The 11,921-nt window shown below is 50.1% G+C and overlaps 1 protein-coding gene across 2 annotated transcripts; it reads left to right on the top strand.

Moving 5' to 3' along the window:
- The first annotated feature begins 1,376 nt into the window (after positions 1–1,376).
- CCDC22 (CCC complex scaffolding subunit CCDC22) lies at positions 1,377–11,910 on the top strand. 2 transcript variants are annotated; one of them, XM_081277513.1, is made up of 17 exons: positions 1,378–1,552; positions 2,603–2,780; positions 5,705–5,837; positions 6,551–6,657; positions 6,797–6,863; positions 6,953–7,131; positions 7,558–7,752; positions 8,267–8,329; positions 8,425–8,544; positions 8,954–9,073; positions 9,156–9,272; positions 9,372–9,473; positions 9,555–9,662; positions 10,148–10,243; positions 10,466–10,525; positions 10,606–10,680; positions 11,059–11,910. In XM_081277513.1, exons 1-17 carry the CDS (start codon positions 1,503–1,505, stop codon positions 11,170–11,172), a joined length of 1,884 nt encoding a protein of 627 aa, XP_081133639.1. In that variant the 5' UTR covers positions 1,378–1,502; the 3' UTR covers positions 11,173–11,910. The 2 variants fall into 2 exon arrangements, with proteins under 2 accessions (XP_081133640.1, XP_081133639.1); XM_081277514.1 differs by lacking the exon at positions 8,954–9,073 and having other exon boundaries at positions 1,377–1,552.
- The last annotated feature ends 11 nt before the right edge of the window (positions 11,911–11,921 follow it).

The raw sequence follows: 11,921 nt of genomic DNA, 5'->3' as shown, positions 1-11,921 counted from the left end.
CAGGGGACTAAACTCAGGGTTCTCTACTACTGAGCTGCATCCCAGCCATTTTTTTTTTTCTAAATTGAGACGGAGTCTTCATAAGTTACCCAGTTTGGCCTAAAACTTGCTATTTTCCTGCCTCAGTCTCCTGACAATGTTAATTTTTCCCATAGTGTCCTGGAGATTCAGTGGAATCCCAACTAAAATCTAAGAAAAAAAAAAAGAGTTTCCCATGGAATTTGACAAACTGATTCTGAAATGTATATCAATGTATAAAGGACCTAGAAATACCAAAATCCTTTGAAAATCAAGTTGGGAAGACTTGCCGTATCTAATATGAAGGCTTTGTATAAAGGCACACTAATTAAGAACAATATAGTTAGGACACTGAGCCATATATACATCCTTGAGGTTTATGACAAATCTGGCTAGAAAAGACAAGATGTTTTTTTTTTTTTTTTCCCTCTTTGAGACGGACTCTCACTATGTTATTCAGGTTGTCCTCAAAGTCATGGTCCTTCTGCCTGTTTCTGGAGTAGCTGGAATTACACCCTGCTCAGGATCAACTTGTTAATAAATAGTGGTTACATAGATATTTGCTGTGTCATTATTCTTTGGAGAGTACAAAAGTGTGTGTGTGTGTGTGTGTGTGTGTGTGTGTGTATATATACTAAAATGAGGCATGTATTGAATCCATGAATAATTATACTAACAACTTAGTTAAACTATAACTTTAGTAGTGCTCTTTTATGTGTCAGGTATATAGTACAACATGCTTTACAAAAAGTAATTGTGGGGGCTGGGGATGAGGCTCAAGCGATAGCGCGCTCGCCTGGCATGCATGCGGCTCAGGTTCGATCCTCAGCACCACATACAAAGAAAGATGTTGTGCCCGCCGAAAACTAAAAAATAAAGATTAAAAAATTCTCTCTCTCTCTCTCTCTCTCTCTCTCTCTCTCTCTGTCTCTCTGTCTCTCTGTCTCTCACTCTCTCTTTAAAAAAAAAAAGTAATTGTGTTTTAATCCCAGGAAGTAAGTACTATCAATAGTTCCATTTTTCAGATGGGGAAAGCAAGACGCAGGGAATCAGTTAAAACCCCTGCCCTTTTGCCTAACATTCCTGAGGCCCTGAGTACAATCCCAGCCCGGCAAAAAATATAGATAAATAAATAAACCCCTGCCCTTCACTTATACTCTTTTATAGCCGAGAAGATGAATGCTGACTTAAATGAAGCTCCCGTCTCCCCTCCCGATACAGTTCGTTTTTTCCCATTTAAAGAGACCATGGGACCGCTAGTAAAACTACAATTCCCAGCAGCCATTGCGCTCTCAAGGTTTGCGCGCACGCGGATTCGCATCCCGCACACGACGCGCTCGCTCACGGAACTACACTTCCCAATTTTCCCCGCTCGTCCCGTGACGCTCATTGCACCCCGAGAGCGAAGCGGGGGTTCAACAACTGCGCCCCACTTTCTCAGATTCAGTGCTGGACCCAGCCCCCGACTCCGACTCGGCTCCACCATGGAGGAGGCAGACCGAATCCTCATCCATTCCTTGCGCCAGGCTGGCACGTAAGTACGCAGCCCCCCTCGCCCACAAATGACCACATCCGGGACTCCAAAACCCAGGACCCCCATTACCCGGGAACCTTAAAACTCGGGACTATATTTAGGGCTCCAACTTCCAGGGATCTAAGACCCCACGCACACATCCCAACCATAGGGTCTTCCCAAGCCCTTTTACCTCAACATTTGGTAAACCCAGACTCTGGGACCCAGATGCCTGGAGACCTAAAAGCCTTGGAATTTCAAGATCCGTGACACGGAAATGTATGGATCTTGATATCAATACGCTGGGAACTTGATACCTTCAGACTCTGAGACACCTGCACCTTGAGAACCAGGGAACTTAAAATCCCCAGACTCTAGCACTGGAGTAACTGAAAAACCCTAGAACTGCATAATGTGGAGCCTTCTTAGTTTCCCAAACACCTTGGGCTTTTAAAATCCTAGGACATCAGCACATCTGGTGACATTAGCACTTGGTCACTTCTGACACATCAAGACTCTTCCATTTGAGGGTCCTAAAAGACTCAGGATGCGGATATAGGGTGCCTGATTTTTGTTTTGTTTGAAACTAGAGGTCTTAATATACAGGGATCTTGACACCTAGGGACCTGACATTTGAAACTCCTGAAAACCCCAGAATTTGCAACATGAAGTCTTCTCTAAATCCTAGTAGCTCAGTATCTAGGAGTTTCAGACATGTAGAGAATGTAATTCTGGGGACCCAGAAATACAGAGAATATGCCACGTGGGCCCTTTCACCTTCACAGACCCCCAAAATTTGAGGCTTTGAAGCCTAGAGAAAATCTGAGATTTTTCTAAACTGAGATCTGTCTTATCTACCATTCTCCTACAACAAGGACTGGAGAATGAAGCTAGTTCTTTTTATCCAAGTGGAAGTCACAGTCATCAATAGTTAGGATTTGTTTGAACTTTTGAACTTGGGCATCCTTTCCAACCCGGGTCTATTCTAGAGCTTTTAGAAGGCTGCATGGCCCATCCTGATGACTGTATCCTGATTACTGCCTCCATAGATCCTGTCTCTTTCTTCTCCAGGGCGGTCCCTCCAGATGTGCAGACCCTACGAGCCTTCACCACTGAGTTGGTGGTAGAGGCTGTGGTTCGCTGCCTGCGAGTGATCAACCCTGCTGTGGGCTCTGGCCTCAGCCCCCTGCTGCCTCTGGCCATGTCTGCCCGGTTCCGCCTGGCCATGAGTCTGGCTCAGGCCTGCATGGTGAGTGCCCTCCCCCCATTATACACATCTTCTTCCTTCCTCCTTCACAAAGTAACCATGCTCCTTTGAAACTCTTGACTTTCCTCTCTGCCATCTCTCTTTGTGGCTTAGCATTCATTAGTGGTTAAGGTTGCTGCTTAGTGACCAAACCAGTGAGTAGTTCAGACCTTGGCTGTACCACTTGCTAACAGTGTGACTCTAACCCTTCTAGGCTTTAGTTTTCTTATCTGTGAAGTGGAGATTATAAAAGTAAAGTTGTTATGAATATTAAATGAGTTTATCCTGTTTACACCTGGGCTGCCCCTACCTTCCACGCTTCAAGCTTAGCATCAATATATTTTCCTCCCTGTGGTATCCATTTATCAGTTCCAGGAAAGGCCCTGCTTAAGTAACATGCTGTCTCTTAAACTAATCACTGTGTTCCCTTGTTGGTCCATCCTGAATCCCATGGTCATTTGGTAGGACGCTGTGATTGGCTGCTCCTTCAGGATCCCATTGATTTGTGGGAAGGATGGTTACCCAAAGAAAGATATACTGGTTAACTCAAACAATCTCTCTTACATTCCCCCTGTGGCAACCTCATGCATCCTGCCTCTCATAGCAGTTCTAAAAATGTCTCTCTGATAGATCAAGTAAGGCACCTTTCCAATGATGCACTCCCCCCTCCCCCATTCAGAGTTGTGTCCAGTTACTATATTCTAGAGGGCTGAGTTTCTTGTGGCTCCCTGGCTCTGTGACTTGGGGCCAGTCTTTTTAACTCGTTTGGTCCTAATTTTCTACATCTGCAGAATGGGTGTGAGAATTGTACCTACCATGTAGAATTGCACATCTATAATCCCAGCTATTAGCAGGCTGAGGCAGGAGGATCCAAGTTTGAGGCTAGTTTCAGCAATTGAGCAAGACCTTCAAGCAATTGAGCAAGACCTTGTTTTAAAATTAAAAGAATATATAGAAAGGAATGCTCAGTCATAGTACCCCTGGGTTCAATCCCAAGTAGCACCAAAAAGTGGGGAGGCCTAAGTATGTAGCTCAGTTTTAGAGTGTGCTTGGCATGCACGAGGCCCTGGGTTCAATCCCCAGCACAAAAAAGTAAAATTGAATTAATGAAATGAATAAATGGATATATAAGCTTTGTGTCAGTGGCATTAATGGATAGGTCTGATGGGGATGCTTGCATTTCAGCAACCTGTGGCAACATGGTGATCGTAAAGACTTCCAATATACCTAGTAAGTATATGGTGGCAGAGGGACAGTAGAATAGCTTCAGTGAAAACTTCCATTTAGACAAAAGGGACAGGGTGGTCAGAGATGTTGCATTTGGACCATGGTTGTGCACTTTCTGTCTTTTTCTCATCTCTTCACTCTCAAGTTTACTTACCTGTCAGGAGTTCTCAGAATCTTCTATCTGGTGCTCTTGATGGCCTCATAAGACAGACAGTCTGTCCTCTGGCCTAGGGCTTTGTCCTGGAGGATGGTACTCTTAAGGTGAAAAATTATGTCTTCTGTGGTGCATGGAGTATGCACAGCAGGAAGTGCCAAGTAGGTGTCAGACCTTTGCAATTCTCTGTTCTCTTTTTTCAGGGCTGACTGCCACTGGATTCATGTTGACTTACTTTGGCTCACACTAACTTTAGTGTGGGGCAAAGAATAGCTTTTTTGGTGGTCATAAAGGTACATGGGATTGTCCAGCCTTGGTTTGTCAGTGGCAGGCAGAAAGGCTCTTACTCATTATTGCTGCATTCTTATTTCTTCCTCTGCATGTGCCCTTCTCTTTGTACCCCTTTCTGTGCCTCATCCACTTCCATATTTTGGCATCTGCTACCACACATATCCTACTCCTGGAACAAGTTTCCATATCAGTCAGAACTATTTGATTGCAGATGTCAACAACAACAATAACAACAACAAACCACAAAGGAGTAAAGTAGCTTAAGAGCTAGTGGTTTTCACACTTTTTTTTGGACTGTGACCCTTCAAAATAAAAAGAAGTTACACAGTGACCCAGAACTCACATACATATATAATAAGGATGCATTTAGAGTGTACTCTGTACCAGGCACTGTGGTGACTCATTTCATTCTTACGACAATCTTCTGGAGTAGGTATTTTTGGTATCTCTCTTGTTTTTTTTTTTTTTTCAGATGGAGAAAGTGCAGCACAGAGAGGTTAAGTGATAGGCCTAAGGTCACAAGGTTATAAGAGGCAGTACTTGGGTTTGAATCCTGGAAGTTGGCTTTCAGGATCCACGAAGCTCTAGAGCAACAGCATCTCTGGCAAAACAAGTTTTTCTTTCTCTCTGGGCCTGTTTCCCAGTCCCACCTAGAACTCTCAGGAGTCCTTTCATTCTGCTCTATTATGCTGCTGGTCTGTTTTTGCCTGTTTATATCATTTTATGTTTTGCAGTGCTGGGGTTGGAACCCATGGCCTCATCTATATTGGGCAGGTGTTCTCTAGCTGAGCCACATCTCCAGCCCTGCCTGCTTATATTTAGGCACTCTTTATATAATAGGTAGATTCACTACTGCCAATGATAGGGGGCTCCAAATACTTTTTTCCCAACTCGTCATGACTCTTGATTTTGCTAATTATATTTTCTGGAAATTGTTTATTGTTTTCATATGGGCAGAAATCCCATCTTCTCTTTTATGGCCTCTGGATTTTGACTCATAGTTAGCAAGGTCAGAGCTTTAATCTCCTTTCTCCCTCTCTGTAGCATTGATTGTAATTACTCTGGGGTTCCCTAGGGGCCCTGGAGGCCTTGGGGAGCCAAGAGGAGGTGGACAGGGTAGTGGCTGGTGAGAGAGTGTTAGCAGGTATGACCTAGGCCAGGGCTCCCAGGGCAGGAGGATCCTACCTACTTGGCTGATAGGGGCCAACCTCCCCAGCCAGGCAGTGTCCCCTGATTAACACCTGATAACCCCCAGGACCTGGGCTATCCCTTGGAGCTTGGCTATCAGAACTTCCTCTACCCCAGTGAGCCTGACCTCAGGGACCTGCTTCTCTTCTTGGCTGAGCGTCTGCCCACCGATGCCTCTGAGGATGCAGACCAGCCTGCAGGTACAGGGTCTAGGGGATGGGGGTGGGGGAGTAGAGTGTGTACTTGGGATGGGAGGGGCTATAAGAGATGGCAAAACTGTTGCCTGCCAAGTGGGGGTTTGTGTGTGTGTTTGGGAGAGCTAGGCAGGAGAACTGGGACTAGAGGGGATGTAAGCATAGCAGGTCTTCTGAGACTGGGGGCTGGGTGACCCAGGTGGTGAGTGTGTACTTGGAGGGCCTCCCCAACTCACCTCCTGCACCTTCCTTAGTGCGATGCTCCAGGCATGCTGTAGCCTCAGGGCCTTTGTATCCCTGTATCATTCTTCCCCCATACCTCATGGTTTATGCCAGGTCTACGTTCTGTTCCAATATCACCTCAGGGAGGCCTTTCTCTCACTGTTTTGTGGAACATTCCAGCCTCCTCTCAGCAGACCTCCTCTCTGGCTTGCCATCTTGATCTAGATCATTCTTATGATTCTCGTCATGAACTTTCTCCTCTATTAGCTTGTGGGTTCCATGAAGATGGGAACCTTTTCCACTTTATTCCCTGAGGTGACCCTAGTGTCCAAAACAGTGATTAGTACCTAGTTTGTGCTCAGTGTTTGATGAATGACTGTGAGACTGATCTGCATTTCTGGCTGAGGAATCAGGAGCCATGGCTGATTTTCCAGAGTATTTACTTTTGGATTTGTGGCATTGTCATCTGTTGAGCACTTCTTCCCCAACCCCCATAGGTGACTCAGCTATTCTCCTCCGGGCCATTGGGAGCCAAATCCGGGACCAGCTGGCCCTGCCCTGGGTCCCACCTCTCCTTCGAACACCCAAGCTACAGAACCTCCAGGTGGGATCCCCGACTCCTGTCTGTGCTTGTCCCCACCTTACCTTTCTTATCCCCATCTGGTTGCCCAGGTTGTTGGCCCCTTCACCAGTGACCCCTGTCCCACTTTGTCCTAGAGACTCTGACTCTGCTCTCCCTCCAGGGCTCAGCCCTCCAGCATCCTTTCCATGCCAGCATGCTGGTCATGCCTGAGTTGAGTTCCAGAGGAGGTAAGGCTAAGGCTTTGGGGAAGGTTGGGGAGCAGAACAGAGGTAGGTCTTTACGCAGGAGGGCCGGCTGACTCTGTTCCTGTCTCCAGAGACAAGGGAGTTCCAGATGAGTCCCCTTCTGCTGCCAGTCCCTGCACAGGTGCCCCGGCCTTGGGGGAGGGCAGCCTCACTCCTTGAATACCATGCCATCCAACTCTGTCAGCATGTAGGCCGGGATCACCCTGGTGACGAGGACTGGGTACGCCGGGCACCTCGTGTCCCACCCCAGGTATAGCCCAGTGCTTTTCAAATCAAATTTCCCTGGTTGTCTTGAAACTGTGTTCTTGTTTCTTTCTTGCCTTATCTCTCCTCTCTCTAACTCTGTCTCTATCTATTTGCCTTGCTTCTTTGATTTTCTGTCTCTGTTCTGTCCCACACATCCCTTTCTGTGGGTCTCTCTGATTAGGGGCTCCAGGCTTCTCTCTCTACCCACATCTTTTCCAGGGTGGGGAGCAAGTAGGTAGAGAGAAGTGTGGCTGTGGGGAAGAGGTCCCTCCCAGTCTTCAGGGAGCTCACAAGCCTGTGGAGGAAGGGACCTGACTCGGTGGAAAGGCTGGAAGAAGGGTGTGACTTATCAGGTGGTCTCTGGAGGAGGCAGGGCCTTGGGGGCCAGTAGGCTTCAACATCCTCCTGTTCCCTTGCCTGCTCTCTCCAGGAGGACACCCGGGCTCCACGGCAGCGGCTCCACAGACAGTTGGCTGAGCACCTGCGCCAGACCTGGAGCCCACTTGCAGCGCCCACACAAGCCCGAGACCTGGGGGAGCTGCTTCAGGGCTGGGGTGCTGGGGCCAGGACTGGCGCCCCCAAGGGATCCCGCTTCACACATTCAGAGAAGTTCACCTTTCATCTGGTGGGTGGGCCTGAGTGGACGTGGGGGTGCTGATCTGGTGAGGGCTGCTTTATATATAAATGCAGCTTTTATTCACATAAGGTCCCATATACCCACAAGGTAGGCCCTTTCCCTCCTCAGGGAAGGTGTTCAGAGGGCTTCCCTAGCTTCTTGGGACATCATTGGAGAAAGAGCATACAGGTGGGAACCATGTAAGTGTAGAGGGGTGCTTTTGGTACAAACCCCATCTTTCCCCAGTCATTTTCCTCTGGATATATCTTCTCTCCTTGGATGCTCACCCAGAGGGACCCTCGTCCTTCTCATGGGCATTTAGGGCTGCTACATCTGGACCAGGGAGGTTTCTCTGAGAGCAGACACTTTAGTTGCCCTTCCCTTGTTTAGTCACATTCTGACAGTTGTTAGTAGTTGAACGGATGTCGGTACAGTACTAGGAGGAGCTTTGGGGTGTTGAGGCCAGGCCATAAGAGGCAGGGCCTTCCCTGATATCCAGGTTGTCCCTCCTCATGCCCCCTAGGAGCACCAGGCCCAGGCTGCCCCAGTATCAGATGTGCCAACTACCTCCAGTCAGCCTGAACAGGTGAGCAGAGCAGTCCGTGTGTTTGCGGGGGGTTCCTGATCCCTTTACTGTCTGCTGGGTCTGGCATTTCCACCTGACTGGCCTGTGCCTCCCAGGACACACGGGCAACTCAAGAACAGGAGCTAGAGTCCCTTCGGGAGCAGCTGGAGGGCATGAACCGCAACATTGAAGAAGTAGAAGCCAACATGAAGACTCTAGGAATCAGCCTTGTGCAGGTGAGGGGCTGTGGCAAGGGCCATGGGCTGGGTCAGGCCAGAAGTAGGGCCTTGAGGGGACCTGGAGGTGGTCTCTTGAGGTCTGCAGATGTTAGAAGGATTCATTGAGGATATTGGGAATCTCTGGGGGCTCTTGAGTTGGTGGGAGCAAAAGGGGATGTGGGTTTGGGTGCTTCCTGGACCTATTGGGGTTAGAGGCACCTATGGGCATCAGTCAGGCCTTGTAGGTGGTGTTGAGGGTCTGTGAGCATTGGCGGGGCAAGATGGGTCTGTGTGGGCAAGGCTCCTGGGCATCAGTGTGGATCTGGAGGATCAGAGAGGCCTGTGGGGGCCTCAGGCTAGGCCAGGGTTTCTTGGGGTCATTGGGGACTGTGATGTGTGACTGGGAGTGGGGCTGATGTGGTGCCAGGTGGAGACAGAGTGTCGGCAGAGTAAGCTCAGCATGGCAGAGCGTGAGCAGGCCCTGCGCCTGAAGAGCCGGGCAGTGGAGCTTCTACCAGACGGGGCTGCCAATCTTGCCAAACTACAGGTGGGCTGGGGCTGAGTCTGGGGTTGGGCTGGTGGGGCAGGGTTGGATAGGCCCAGCCTGTTTGACATGTCTCCACCCATAGCTTGTGGTGGAGAGCAGTGCGCAGCGGGTCATCCATTTGGCGGGTCAGTGGGAAAAGCACCGGGTTCCACTTCTTGCTGAGTACCGTCACCTTCGAAAGCTCCAGGATTGCAGGGAGGTAGGTGGTGGGGTCTGGGGCCATGGGGCAAGTCTGGTGCCCCTCTAGGAGGCTGCCTCTGAGCTCTGCTCACTGCCTGTGCCTGTGGGTCCCTGGTAGCTGGAATCTTCTCGACGGATGGCAGAAATCCAGGAACTGCACCAGAGTGTTCAGGCAGCTGCTGAAGAGGCCCGCAGGAAGGAGGAAGTCTATAAGCAGCTGGTAAGGCCCATGAAGGGGCCCTGGTGGCAAAGATGGGTGGGGTGTGGGTCCTTGGGAAATACCTGCTGTGTCCCTACCTAGGTGTCAGAACTGGAGACTTTACCGAGAGACGTGTCCCGGCTGGCCTATACCCAGCGCATCCTGGAGATTGTTGGCAATATCCGGAAGCAGAAGGAAGAGATCACTAAGGTGCATTGCAGTGGCCCTGGCGGGTGGGTCTCATATATATATAAAATATATACCAGAGATTGAACCCAGGGGTACTTGCTTAACCACTAAATCACATCCCCAGCCCTTTTTATTTTTTTTAATTTTGAGACAAGTTTTCACTAGGTTGCTTAGGGCCTCGTTAACTTTCTAAGGCTGGCCTCAAATTTGTGATCCTCCTGTCTCAGCCTCCCAAGATGCTAGGATTACAGGTTTGTGCCACCACGCCTGGCTGGGTGGGTCATGTAGGCAGACAGAAGTAGGGTGGCCACATGGGAACCTCATGGCTTCTGATAGGCAGAGCTGTCTAGCACACCCCAGCACAGAATAGTCCACTCCAACCTCCCTGATGTAGTGACACAGGCCCTGAATTGATGTGAGTGCATGCACATGAATACCCTCGGCCGGCCAGCCACCCTGCCCTAGACACCCTGCCCTGAGCTCATGGCCAACCTGATATCTGCCAGATCCTGTCTGACACGAAGGAGCTTCAGAAGGAAATCAACTCCCTCTCTGGGAAGCTGGACCGGACATTTGCAGTGACTGATGAACTCGTATTCAAGGTGTGGGGCAGGCTGGGCCTGGCATGAGGTTTGGCGTGGGGTTTAGCCTGCTGCCGGCCCATCTGCTCATGGGCCAGCTTGGCTCAGGCCCTCAGTGAGCCCTGTAGGCATAATAATGCTCAGAACTTGCTTCATGAAGCATGAAGGCAGCGGGGTGGTGGCATGGAGGTGGTGGGGGACAGTGGATAGCTGATTTTTTCAAGGTCCCCTCTGCCTGGTCAGGATGCCAAGAAAGATGATGCTGTTCGGAAGGCCTACAAGTATCTAGCTGCGCTGCATGAGGTGAGGAGAGCAGCATGCTTGGGGGGCTGGTTGGGGAGGGACTGACTTGGGTGCAAGCCTTGTATTCCTGCCATCCCCAGAACTGTAGCCAACTCATCCAGACCATCGAGGACACGGGCACTATCATGCGGGAGGTTAGAGACCTTGAGGAGCAGGTGAGAGGCCTGGATATGGGAGGGGAACTGAAACAGGTCAGGGGACAGCTCCTTGACTTATACAGAGAGAGGCTGTGGGACCAGACAGCCTATAACTGGAGCTCAGCCTTGTCACTTGGTACCTAAGCCTGGAACAGACTGGTGGCCTTCTCTGAGCCTTAGCTTCTACCCTGCAGTCCTCAAACTTGCTTCCCAGGGCTGCTGGCAGAGGCTTTGGCTTAAGGATGCTTTAGATGGAGGGAATGACACGTGCAGAGGCCTGGCAGTGGGACAGGGGGTGGGAGGGGTTCAGGGCAGCTGCAGTGGAGGGGGTGGTGAGGAGGAGCTGTGGAAGAAAGGGGATCTATGTGCTGAGCAAGTGTATTCACTTTCCTTTAGATTGAGACGGAGATGGGTAAGAAGACCCACAGCAACTTGGAGAAGATCTGTGAGGACTACCGAGCCCTTCGCCAGGAGAATGCTGGCCTCTTGGGCCGGGTGCGGGAGGCCTGAGGAGCTCCTGTGGAGGGCTCCCCAACCACAGACAGGGATGTGGGGTGCTGGAGTGGTAGCCAAGTGCTGCGGCCCTAGCTACTCCCTCCATTTGCCACCGGTTCCTCCCGCTGTGGTCTTAGTCTCAGACACTTGCTCACTTGACCCCAACTCTGATCTGGGGTGATCATCCAGCATGTGGGAGCTTGGCTGCAGTTTATTGGGGAGGGCACTGGAGGTTGGGGGTCTTGGATCCCAAATAAAGGAGGGGCTCTTCTGCAGTCTAGGCTGAGGCATGGATCGGGCTCGGCCATGGGAGCGGGGTGGGTGGCAAGTGAGACATGGGGTACATTTTTGTCAGTTGTTGTGTGTCTTCATGGGACTTGGGAGATACCGGGGGTCGGGGGGCTGTGTGAGCACACATGTGAGATACGCAGGCAAATCCAACAGACTGTGTGTGAGTGAGCACATGTGTCAGGCGCTGCATAAGCCTGTGTATGACCAGTTGTGTGTTTGTGTGACATTCTGGAACCTGCTATCCTGAGGGTACTGATCGCTACTTCTGTGCGGGGCTCTGGGAACACCCTTGTGTGACCCTGAACTTGGGGGCCCAGAGACTGGCAGTGGGTATGTGCTTTCAGGTTGATGGGACTGCACTCATGTGTGATGTGTAACTATGCAGCTTTGAGGGTGTTTGAATGTACTAAGGCGGGATTTGTGATTTAGGGTTTATGTTGAATACAGGGGACAGGATAGTGACTGTGTCTGTG

Source organism: Spermophilus citellus (genome assembly GCF_964194105.1).
Source record: "Spermophilus citellus genome assembly, chromosome: X".
Taxonomy (NCBI): Eukaryota; Metazoa; Chordata; class Mammalia; order Rodentia; family Sciuridae; genus Spermophilus; species Spermophilus citellus.
The sequence above is the reverse complement of the archived record's forward strand: the minus strand, read 5'-3'. Positions and strand labels throughout refer to the sequence as shown.